The sequence below is a fragment of the Mauremys reevesii genome, linkage group 8 (assembly GCF_016161935.1).
Source record: "Mauremys reevesii isolate NIE-2019 linkage group 8, ASM1616193v1, whole genome shotgun sequence".
NCBI lineage: Eukaryota > Metazoa > Chordata > Testudines > Geoemydidae > Mauremys > Mauremys reevesii.
Window position 1 is genome coordinate 19,366,588 of NC_052630.1, and position 12,849 is coordinate 19,379,436.

At 45.3% G+C, this 12,849-nt stretch overlaps 1 protein-coding gene across 5 annotated transcripts in view; it reads right to left on the minus strand.

The window, feature by feature from the left end:
• Positions 1-12,849, minus strand: part of CPEB4 (cytoplasmic polyadenylation element binding protein 4) — a 205,063-nt gene that overhangs the window by 94,098 nt on the left and 98,116 nt on the right. The window contains exon 2 of one of the 5 annotated variants that reach the window (XM_039484366.1): positions 42-122. The exons of the other annotated variants lie outside the window; for them this stretch is intronic. Within the exon in view, the coding sequence (XP_039340300.1) occupies positions 42-104 (63 nt within the window). The 5' untranslated portion in view covers positions 105-122. The remainder of the gene's footprint in view (positions 1-41; positions 123-12,849) is intronic. 5 annotated transcript variants of the gene reach the window in all.

The window sequence follows — 12,849 nt, forward strand, 5'->3', positions numbered from 1 at the left end:
TCCCACACTCGCAGCTCAGTCAATGGGTGCTCTCTAAATACCTGGACAAGATGATCTTCTGCCTTGACCCAAAGAACCCATTGCTTCAACGGTCGTGCGCTCATGTCTTCCTATATATCACACTGTTAAAACAAAACAGGGGAAGTGTTGCCTAGTAGATACAGCAGTGAACCAGGAGACCTGGGTTCTATTCCCAGCTCTGCCGCTGGCCTGCTGGATGGCTTTGGGCAAGTCATGTCACCTCAGCTTCCTCATCTGTAAAATGACACTGACCTCCTTTGTAAAGTACTTTGAAATCTATGAATGAAAAGTGCTATATTAGAACTGCATTATAGTTTTAATTTATTGTTTTAATCCTGGCCCACAACATGCATGGTTTAGTGGCTAGGGTGCTATGTGGGACTTGGGAGATTCAGGTTCAATTCCTTCCTCTGCCACAGATTCCCTGTGTGACCTTGAGCAAGTCACTTAATTTCTTTGTGCCTCGGTTCCTGATCTGTAAAGTGGGGATAATAGCACTGCCCTACCTCACAAGGTGTTGGGAGGATGACTGCATTAAAGACTGAAGTGCTTAGGTGTATAAGTACATAAGAAAGAAGAGCCATTTCTCTAGACTGGCACTTTCATTGCTATTCCTATCCTGTGCCTGCACACTCAATAGCATTCTATCAATGCATGTCAGCCCTGACCTGCAACGTATCCCTGGAGAGCCTGCTATTTCAGATCTTGAGTGGAGACTATCAACTGAGCCATGTGAATATGGTAAGTTTGTGATGTGCATAGATGGACAACTGTACTGACACTACTAACTAATTTTCACTTGGTATATCCAGTGGAAGAATTTGAACTGAAGTCTTGAGATGTGACAGATCAGGAGCTAGTCAAAAGCTTGCCAAATAAAAAAATCATGTTGAAAAAAAAGGTCTGTCTTTTTTTGTGGAAATTTCAGGGGTGAAAAATCAACTGGCTGTTTAACCAAGAGCAACTCCCTCTCTTCTGAGCAAAGCTTTGTCTTTGATGGGCCTGGCACAGCCGTGCAAACGAAGAGGTTTAGCAACCTCCTAATTTATTTTGATTTCACTGGACTGCTTTTCCTCTTTGCCTCTCCCATGCCCCTCGGTCTCTTCAAACTGTCCCCAGTCTCACTAGTCATCTTGGGGTGATGATGAGGTACGGAATGCTCAGGTAGCTGGCTCAGATTTCTCTCTTCCCAGTACAATGTGTGCCTGGATCCCTTTTAGGTTGAGACTGACCTCACTGCTTTATCATTTAAAACCACTCACAGGCAACCTTGTTCTTTAATGATTTCCAACATGGTTACGTGCTGTTCAGTCGCCAGGGCTCCTATTCTGTAATGAGATGGCACCAATTTGATTTCTGTTGTTGTTTTTGTTGGTTTGGGTGAAAATATTGCAAAACTCTAATGGATTGAGTAACGTTTTTCACACGTTAGCCCCAGAGAAGAGTAAAATCTGGGGATGTTAAATAGCTGCTCACCTTCCCACCCAGCCAACCCCTTTGTGTAGGTGTTTCTACACTGCAAAAAGAGCTGTGTTCTTAACTCAGGTTGGCTAACCTGTGTGAGCTAACTTGGGTTAAAATAGCAGTGGAGACTCTGCTTTTAGCTTGGGTTCAAGCCTAACCTGAATTAAAAGCTGAGTCACTGTGTCTGAACTGCTGTTTTATGCAGGTGAGCTAACCCAAGTCACGTATACTCCTTGTACTTGCAGTGTAAATGTAACTGGAGGGAGCCTGTATTGTGATACTTTCCTTGGGTAAGCTTTTTTCTGGTGAAACGGGGAACAGATGGCTTGAGCATGGGGAAAAAAAGCATTGGGGAGGTTTTGTGTAATTATAAGGAGGGGTGGTGCAGTTCTGGGTTTCATTTTAAATACTTCCCTGCCCCCAGGTTTGGGAGGGTTCACACTGTGGTCCTTACCCTTATCAACACCACCCCAGTAGCACCTAGCTTCAAACAGGTGGGGGCCCCAATGTGCTAGGAACTGTACACACGTATAACAAATGACAGTTCCTGGCCAACTTTCCACTGAAATTCAGCATGGCCAAAACCAAGTTCCTGACCTTTCGTCCCAAACCCTCTGCTTTTCCACCTTTCTCTTTCAGAGGACACCACCACCCTCCCCATTGCTCAAGCTCATAATCTCGGCTTCATCTTTGACTCAGCCCTTTCCTTTGACCCACACATCCAAGCTGAGTCTAGTTCTTACCATTTATTCTTGCACAACATCTCCAAGCTTCAATTTTAACACTCTGCCCACATTGCTAAAACTCTTATGCAAGCTCTGATCATCTCATGCCTTGACTAAGCTATCTTCTCCTCTCTGGCTTTCCTGCCTGCAACCTCACCCCTTTCATATCCATTCAAAATGCTGCGGCTAAGATCATCTCCTTGTCTTGTTGTTCTGACTATGTCACTGCCTCTTTAAGTCCCTTCATTGGCTCCCTTCTACTGCATCAAACACAAAGTGTGGCATTTAGGTACTAATGCAATATAGATGTTAAATAATAACAGAGCTTACAATGTAAAAGGCAAGACATAAAAGGTGGGTGGCACACGAGGGATTGGGACGTGATAATTGAGCAATGCAATTTAGTGCTCAGAGAGGTGAGGAATGGATTGTACTTGTGCAAATAATCAGACACTGCACAGGCAGGCTCTATGAACTCCTTCCCAACACAATTTAGCTGATGTACCTCAATCCTGAGCTGCAGCACCTTCTACCATTCCAGTCCTGGAACTCCCACCCGACTCAACCTGCTTTTCCAGTTCTAAGGCTCCATGCAGTTCTGCCAGAACATCTCTGTCATGCATAATAGCACCCTCTGCTATTCCTGTCCTTGGCCTTATTCACACTGTGTGCTTGTGCACCTCTGTCCTTACCTGCAGCATCCCCTGCCTTTTGAGCTTCCATGCCTTGCCTGCTTGCCCAACAGAACCCTCTTCTGCACTCTGACTCCATAGGCTGGCAGAGGTCTGGCACTAGAGCAGGGCAAATAACTGACTTTTTCAATTCAGAGGCTAACCAAAAAAAAACCCCAAAAAGTTTAGTTTAGGATTGAACAAAATGAAACATTGTGTTTCATTTCTGGATGTTTTAAACATTTTTTTAAAGATAAATCTAGCTACATTTGGAAACAATCATTTCAAAATGAAAAGTCAAGATGACCCTTTTTGACTTTTTCAAAATTCCCCAGTCTGAAAACATTTGACAAATTTGACCCCGTATTGTGAACAGTTTTGGATGTCCCCAAACTGTATTTTTTGGCCAGAAAAATATTTATTGAAAAAATTGCCCTGCTCTACCTGGTCCACTCATCTCCTGGCTGGATGGGGAAGGAAGATCTTCCTGTACCTAGTTAAAGAGCCACTGACAGGTCCTGAGAAGAGCCTTGCACAGTTAGAAGTATGATGATTGGGAGGAAAATCCTCACCTTTCCCTCCCATACCCACAGCATTTGCTTTTCAGTTTGACAGCTCCTCGGCTTAGTTTATTTTCGAGATGGGCTCAAACTAAGACCCCAAGTCTACTACCCTCAAACTTCAAAATCATAATCCAAACCTAAATCTGAAGCCAATTTTTTTATTAGTCCCATCTGTGTAATGGGCTAAACCAAAACTCCAGATGTGACCACTCCTGAATTTTGAAGGAGGGAAGGGTCTGAAACCCAGAACTGGAACCAAATTTTGCTACTCAGGCCTATCTCTACTTAGTTTTTTGATGGCACCAAACTATACCAAGGGTCAAGAGTCAACAAAATTCTAGACTTAAAATTGGGCTTCTGAAGCCACCCAAAAAAATATTATTCCTTTATTACAAAAAAGTGAGATTTTTCAAAGCTGCCTAAAGGATTTAGATGCACTACTCCCATTAATTTCAATGGGAATTGTACATCTCGATTTTCTATGCAGTACTGAAAATATCAGCCTTAAACAGATTTTTTTTTTTAGGATACAAGATATTGCTTCCTGACTGTCTCACAAATGAACCCCAGGAAAAAATGTAGGCATTCACAATGGAAAATGCGATTGACACTTTGCCATAATAGCAATAGCTGGTAATGCTACAACATGAAACTACCCACCAACTAAACCAAAGCCCTCAGAAATGTGTGAAAATGCTCTCTAGCATTTGAAACATAAGATCAGAAAAACTGTTTAAAGTTTGCAGGTTTCCTCAGGCAGTGTAAGAAATGAAAGGTTGATTAATTCCCAGATCTGTTACTCTGCAGTCTGATAAACACAAAAACACATTGCTCTGAGCTCCCACACTAAAATCACTTACAAAGAATGGGTGCCAGGTTAGTAGCTGCCAAGGAGAAACACTCAGGTTATGTGGGTAACAAACACAAGGAGAGGGAATGTACGAACACCCCTCTACCTCCTAGACCTCCTGAGCTGACAGTTAAAACATACCCTTAGAGTGAAGGCGTGGTGGAGTTCCCATGGCTGCAGCTCAGCTAAATTAAAGAGCAGTGGCTCAAAAACAATTACATGAAGTCACAACAATGTTCTCCCTTTAGGGAAAGCACTGATTTGCTTCCAGACTAACAAGGATAACTCTCTGAGATATGGAGGAGTGGTCCCTGATAGCTTAACACTAGTTTAGCTTTTGGTTTTATCTTTTTTATTTATTTATTTGGGGGTGGGGGAGATAATCATCTGGAACTTACTAGATTCAGTCTTAGACAAGTGCCAAAAGAAGAAACTTCCTTCTCAGCAGAGGGACCAGTAACAATTTCAAGGTTTGGTATCTTAAATGACTAGTCCTGAGAAAGTCTGAAATGGCTAGGTTACAATCTAAAGAACTACAAGAAACCAAACACACTACTAGAAATCACAATGTATAGAAATTAGTAGAAACCAAAACCACGTAAGAGCTTGGCATTCTAGCTTCCATATGGCCAGCATTAACCTCTATCTGTGAAACCATGACAGAGCTCACATGGGTAAAAGCAAGATGGAAATAGTAACAAACTGGCTTTTGAGCTCTTATATGGTGTGACCTGAAAGAGAAAGAAACACTTGGTTGGACTTCTACTGATTTCAGTGGGAGTTTGATCAGACCCTTACTTAATATTTATATTGTGGTAGTTGCCTAAGGGCCTCAACGATGCAGGAGGGCCCTGTTGTGCTAGGGACTTTAAAGATGGTGCCTCAAAGATCTTACAATCTAAGTGTGAGATATGAGATAACGGTGATGCAAACAGACAGGAGGAGCACAAGGACACGATGAGACAATACTGGTTATCCTGATAGCACACCAGCTGCCTAACCATTGTAGAGTATTTTGCAGGCTTTTTGGCAGAGGAGAATGTTAAGGAAGGCTTTGAAGGAGGATAATGAGGTGGTTCTGCAAATGTCTACAGGGGGTTCCTCATGCATAAGGGGCAGCATAAGCGAGAGCATCAAGGCGTTTGAAAATTTAACAAACTGGTGAGGAAGACTGGCATCTATGGCAAAGCAAAGATGGGATTCAGCACTTAATAGCATATAAAAATGACAGGTAGGGAGGGATAGGCCATGAAGGGCCTTAAAAGTGAAGACAAGTAGTTTATGTTTGATTCTGTGGCAAACAGGGAGCCAGTGGAGGGTTGTAAAGAGAGAGGTGGTGTGGCTGAAGCAACAAGCCAAGAAATGAGCCAGAAAACTGATCCCTGTATCTGTATCCCTGTATCGGCGGGTAGCGATCGATTTCTCGGGGATCGATATATCGCATCTCATCTAGACGCAATATATCGATCCCTGAAAGCGCTCCCGTCGACTCTGGAACGCCACCAGTGCGAACGGCGGTAGCGGAGTCGACGGGGGAGCCACGGACATCGATCCCGCACCGTGAGGACGAGAGGTAAATCTATCTAGGATACTTCGACTTCAGCTACGCTATTCACTTAGCTGAAGTTGCGTATCTTAGATCGATCCCCCCCAGCCCTAAGATGCATAAAGCCACAGAAAGCTTGAGAGACTAAACATTGTTTAAAACATTAAATGATAGCACCAACTGCCATTGCACATTGTGTGATTCATGCTACGTGCTGACCTGTCAGGAGCTGGTGAGGCTGATGTGGAAAGTATTATATTGACAGAGAGTTGGAGAGCTGGCACTTGGCTCCTCTCATGGGCATTCGCTATAAGCAAAGCAAAGAGGCCCTGGCCTCCTTGACCAAATGTTTGTTTAAGGCTTAGAAAGGAGGTAGTTATGCACAGTCACCAGATGGTTTATGGGAACAAGGAGAGGTGACATTGAGTTCTTTTCCTAGATATTTGCTGGGGCGAGGAGTTACTATGTCACATCAGGCTCCTTTGTAGAGCTGAGCAAATCATTTGTAACAAATCATTTATTAAACAAATTTCACTTCTTTTGGGGCCAGGCTGTAAGAATACAGTGTGCCCTGAGTAGGAGGCAACATGTAGTTGTGCTGGCGCTGGAGCAGAAGGGTTGAACTGTGACTCAGAGACAGGATCAGACTATCAGTTTACCTCCACCTCTGTGCCTTCTCAAATGAGCTAGTCAGTGCATTGGGGATATGAAGGCAAGACTCCACCCGTTCCCTATGCTTGCCCATCCATTCACCTATGTGCACAGGAAAGGGACAAGCAGTCTGTGACAGGGTGTGTGACAGGTAAGGGTTAAGGGGTCCCTGCCAGTCACATGAGTCAGCAGGGCATTTAAAGGAAGGATGCTCTTTCCAGGGACAGAGAGAGGCAAAAGAAGAACCTGCAGGCCTTGCTGGTCAGAGGAATTGCTTTGTTTTGGTGTCACTCCTGAGGTGGTGTGTTTGAACAGTAAATTGTGCCCTGAAGCATGGGGCTGAAACAGACTTGATCTTGGCACTGGGCTGGAGCTAGACCTCTCGTTTTCAGAGTCCCAGAGAGAATGCGACTTGTGAGGCAGGCGGCCCCCACAGGCACACTGGGTGAACAAGGATCAAGCTCTGTTTGAAGAACCTCTGTGGATAGATGATATTTTAATCAGATATATTTATTATTCAAAATAGTGACAAAGTGCATTTTCTTTACACTGTGGCTTGCTTTCTGATATTCAGTATTCAAGCTGTGATTGCCCACATTACTCGTGCTGTTGCTTCTGTTCTGTGATTAGCTGAGTAAAATTATTGGAAACCGTTTTCTAGTGCGAATGCCTGTGGAAAGCAAACTAAAGATGACTTTTCCTCAAAGTACTTAATTGTGTGACCTTAATGTTCACTTTCTGCCTGCGTCTGTGCTAGCACAATGCAATCATGTGGGAGTGATCACAGAAGGGCTCTGAAGATGGCTGGATCGAATAGGGATTTTGGTTTGAATTTATAGCAGCAGAAAATGTCACTTGTATGATTTGCCCAGCTGTACTCTTACATCACGCTTGCCTGAGACAGAGTTTTGTCTTGTACTTTAGTGAATCACAACATGTAAAATGAATATAGAACTGAGGGTGAAATTAACTTGGGCTTTTATATCTTGGAAAGCGGAGGGCGAAATCCACCTCACCAATTTCTCAGCCCAGGGCCATGCTGTGGGATGCTGACAGCTTTTGCTATACCTGCTATTCCCTGTGGGCTTAAATAGCAGTCACAGTTATATCATGCTGGTTGTACAAGATACTAGGGGTCCTGGATCTGCTTAAGCACAGATCCAAAGATCCTGGCCTGATGCTGGTCCAGCCTCAATGAGGTCTTTTGTACTGATGTGCGTTCGGTAGGCGGACATCTCAGACAGCCCCTATGCAGGGTTTAACTAATGCAGGGGGCCTTGCACCAGTCCTCCACACTTGAGTGAGTTTCACATTATGGCTCAGACCCCCAGCTGTATTAGAGCCTTGCCTGGCACAGCTGGAGTAGGGAGGTGGGGCAAATGTGGCTGTATAAATCACTTGTACTTTCCTCTGATCCCCAGTGCTACTGGGGGCCAGTCTGCCCGAGACTGAAGGAATTGTCTGACTGAAGGAAGAACAATGCAACTCTGTCTGATCAGCTGGAGTCGTGATTAATTCATTTTCTCCTACTATCCCTTTGTAGTGCAAGTTCTTCTCCATGTTTTATGTTGAACTAACCCTCCCACCACCCCCACTGCTGCCAACACTCATTGGTTATTATTACTGCAGTGAAATCTAATCAGAGCTAAGATCGACTCATTACCCAGAGAAAACATGTCTCTCAGACAAAGCAGCAATTTAGTCTGAGTCACTGCAGCATCCCTGAGTGTATCCAAAACAATAAAAATCTGGGTAAACCAGTCCATTAGTGACAGAGCTGTCACCTTCTCCTCCTCCTGCACAGTCCCAATAAGAAGCTCGACATATTCTGCCTGCCACAGATATGGCACAGAGCAGGAAAGCCTCCTGCACCTTTTGTTCTCAGAATATGTAATTCAGAGAAAGTCCATGGCCCACCTATTTGTTTCCTCTGCATTATAGCCCTTAAAAAGGGGCTGGTTAGGGGGTGTTTTTAACTCTCTGCAGCAAGCCTATGATGTGCGGAGGATGGTTATATCAGTATCTAGGCCACTGAATGTTGTTTTAGGCCCCAATCCGGCACTCAGTGGTGAGTGTTGTGTCACACTGAACCCTGATAAAACCCATAGATGTTTGACTGAGGAGTGAAATATGGTTCTCCTTGTGCTGTCCAAGGAATAGGCCCCAAATGAGCAGTTTGGGGCTCTGGTACCCCTCTCTCAAATATATGGGAGAGTCAAGGCACGAAGTGACGTGGAAGGAGGGGCATGGGGACTTTAAATACCGAGCTGCTTTTCCCTTTCCTCAGCAGAGGTGGGAGAAAGTTATGCTTCTGGCCAACTGCCAACCTACAATGCTGGCTTTGAACTTTGGCTGTCATGGGCACCAATGCTGAGCAGGGCTATCTGAAGTGGAATTATAACCAGCTGGAGTTAGTAATATGAGCTGCTTTACGGAGAGATTTTCAAAGGTGCAGAAGGGAGGTAGCAGCACAGTTTGGGCACCTACCTCCCATTTGTGCCTTTGAAAATCTAGTAGGAACTCTCAGAGGAGACAGCCCCGGCAGAAGTGCTTGTTTCTCTACATGCCCCACCAACCAGCAGCATCAACAATTTGTGGTTTTACCATGGCACTTGGGATATTTGGTGCTCCTCTTGAAGCCCCAGCTCCTGGATGCTTCTAACTAACTGAGTCTCAGCTTTCCTTTAAAAAAAAGGGAGGGGGGGGGAGTTTCTAGCCTTCATGATTAAGGCTAAGTTTCTGTCACAGGTATTTTTAGTAAAAGTCATGGTCAGGTTACAGGCAATAAACAAAACTTCACAGAAGCTTATGACCTGTCCCTGGCTTTAACTAAATAGATCCCTGACAAAAGGGGTAGGCGGGTTCAGGACCCACTGCTGCTGGGGCTCCCGGGTGCCCCACTGCTGCAGTGCATGGGAGCTCTGGGGTCCCACTGTCTGCGGGGCTGGGCTGCTTTCGGATCCCCTCGCCCCTGGAAGCTGCAGGGTCCCCCAGCTGCAGGCCGTGGCTGGGCAGTTGTGGAGAACCCCTGCAGCCCGCTGCGGCTGGGTAGCTGCGGGGTCCATCGGCTGCCCACCGCGGCTGGGCAGCTGCAGGGTCCGCCAGCCCCTCCCCGCAGCTGGGCAGCTGCAAGGTCTGCCAGCCCCCCGCCACCTGCCGCGACTGGGCAGCTGTGGGTGGGGTCCCCCTGTCAGGGAGGGGGCTAAGAGCTGCGGGGGCAGGACTGACTATGAGCTACAGTCCCGGGGCAGAAAATGTCACAGAGGTCAATGGAAGTCACGGATTCCATAATTTCCATGACTTTCATGACACAACCATAGCCTTACTCATGATTACCAGGAATACCTTGAAAACATGGCCTATGTGCACCCTAAAGCTTTAAAATCAGAAGGCAAATAAAAAGAACCCCAATTTTTTTCTTTTTTAAATCTCATGACTTTTAGGCCAACCTCATGATTTTGGGAGGCCTCATTCATTACTTTTAAAGGCTTCAGGGTTGGCAGTAGAGAACATACTTTAACTCTGACCTGAAGAGATCACCTCGCGGTCTGTGGGGAGAGTTCAGTTTCTCTGCATAGTCACCCCTGAGCCTTTCTTCTGATAAAAAGTGAGAAAATTGTGGGTGGAACAGTGAGGCTAGATTCATGAATGTTTGTGAGGTGTTCAGAATACACACAAGTCTAAAAATATATTTTGATGGCAACATCTCTCAGTCATGGGGAGCTGTTGTTGACCACTGGCTAGCAAGTTTGCAGATGACTGCAGTAAACATCTGTGTCATGCTATAATATGCAATGCCTCCCACATGAGAGTGGCAGAGAACAGTACACAGAGCGTTGTTTTGTGCCTGTTATAAAACTGCCTCAGGAAATGATTCCCCTTGATCAAGATTTAATCCGATAATGAAGACACAATAAGAATGAAAGTGTCAATTTCAGTTGAGAAATCTGACTGGCTTAATCTGAAGCAGCTTAATCTAATTAGAGCTACTTATCGGAATAAAATAAAATGCCTATTGTCTTAAGAATCATAAACAACTGTGTTAAGATACCATGAAGGGGAGAGAGATTCATGATCTAAATTGCTAAAAGCTAGAAAATCCAGGGTCACACCTAGGACATCAGCAGCAGCTAACTCTGTATTGCAGTGATCCCCAAACTTTTGAGAGTCGTGCCCCCCTTTACGTCTGTCTGCATCCCCCTCCCCGACCCAGGGCCAGGGGAGGGGACGCAGTCAGAGGTAAGGGGACCATGGCTAGGGTCACAGCTGGGGACAGGGCCAAGAGTGGAGCCCTGGGTGCGGGGCTGGCAGCCAGGGACGGGAATGGAGCCCTGGATGTAGGGCCGGCAGCCAGGGCCTCGGGCAAGGGGCCAGGAGCGGAGCCACAGGTGCAGAGCAACAGTGGGGTCCCCAGGCATGGGGCTGGCAGGCAGCGCTGGCACCAGGAGCAGAGCTGGGTGGCACTCCCTCCCCGCCACCTGTGGGGGCTGGCCCGAGCCTCAGCCACACCCTCCCCCACAATGTTCCTCTGTGCCCCCTAGTTTGGGGACCTCTGCTGTATTGCATCCTTATATTATTAATAAATTAAATATTATTATTATAACATTGGTTATTTAGCCTCACCAAATCTCTCTGTGGTAAGTATTATCCCCATTTTACTGATGGGGAAATTTTGCAATAGAGAGGTAAAGCGACTAACACCAAGGTTACACAGTGAGTCAGTGGCAGAGCAGGGAACAGCGCCAAGGAGTTCTGGCACTTCCAGTTCCTTGCTCTAACCACCATGCATTATACTTTCATAGAAGGGGAGGGGAAGGGGAGCAACAGTTCTCAGAAGTGCATATTATGTCTCATCTCAGTTGAAGTTAGACTTTAATCCCCTAGACTTTCAAATCATTGCATACAGTATTCCCATTGGTTATAAGGAATCACATAGCTAACAACCCTATGAAATGCTTTGAATGTTTAGGGCTTGACATTACTTTAATGGGTCAAGTCTTTCAGACAGACTGGCAGAGTAACACCAATAACATCAGAGGGAAAAGCCAAGTTGAATCTTTGGACCTGACAGGTTTGCCTGCGTTCTTCCCTGCTTCCTTATAGGTGCTTCTAAAGCTAGATGTTGTGGAAATTTGGATGTCGAAGGCCTGAGTTTCTCTGAGTCCAGAAAATCTTTCACATGCAACATGACACCACAAACCAGGCAAACGTTCAGCAACATGGAAGCCATTCCATCCATGCACAAAGCCATTCCATGTTTCAAATATATACGGACTGGCCTTCAAAAACCACTTGTAATTAGGTGAGCAAGGCTATCAAACTTACCAGGTCCACGACTCATCTCTGTTTCTCATTTTGATTGTTCAAGAAAGCAACACTTGAAGACTTGAACGTCAGAGCCAAAGCAAACTGTAGCGCAGGCTCAAGATCTTGTATTTTAGTTCAGGTTCTTCTCTAAAAAATGGTAAATCTGAATGGATTGTTACCAAAGAAACTGAAAGGAAACTACGTAAGGAGAAGCTGAGGCAAGAGGAGGGAAGGGGGAGAACAGATAACAAAATTAATTCTCTTCTAAGCGCAGAATTAGAGGAGCTGAAGCAACCCTTGCAGAATGCAATAAGCAGAGAAAGCCATGCTTGAGAAAGTAATGGGATTCTGAGTGATGGCGTCCACCCAAGAATTCTACAAGTACTGCATAAGCAAATCCAGATAAAGACATTTTTGAACAGCTACTCGACGCACAATTAACAGAAGGAACTGAACTAGGGAAAGCGCACATACAATCCCAGAACAGATGGATTATAAACCTCTGAAACAGAAGGCCTCGCCTACAGAAGTTCCTATCCATCTTTAGAGTACTAGAGACAACAAAATAACGATAGCAACATTTTAACTATGGGGGGTGCATGTGTTTTCACTCACTTTCAGCAGATTGTAAGTCACAAGACCAGAGGTCAGGGGCCTTATTCTTCTTGGGCTCGAATCTGCAAGGTGCTGAGCTCTTTGTCTTTGATCCAGCAAAGCACTTAAAACATACACATCCCATTTTAAATTGCAGCAGCTCAGGTAAAGAAACCATTCATGGTGCTCCATAGAGCCCGAGCAGCTCCCTGAGTTCAGCAGGAATTGAGAGTTCTCAGATCATGCAGGACTGGGCTTTGAAAGAGGGAGTAGAAACAGGCTGTTTGTCCCCCATCAGGACCAGAAAGTTGACTGGAAGTTTAAAGAGGCCGGATCTTCACTAGAGAGAAGGATGGTTAGGAGTCTAAAAGGGTGGAGATGCAGATTTGCATGGGGATGGAGACATGTCTGCTGGGCCTGTGCTTGCAGCACAGCCAGTATGCTTGGGTTTACATTA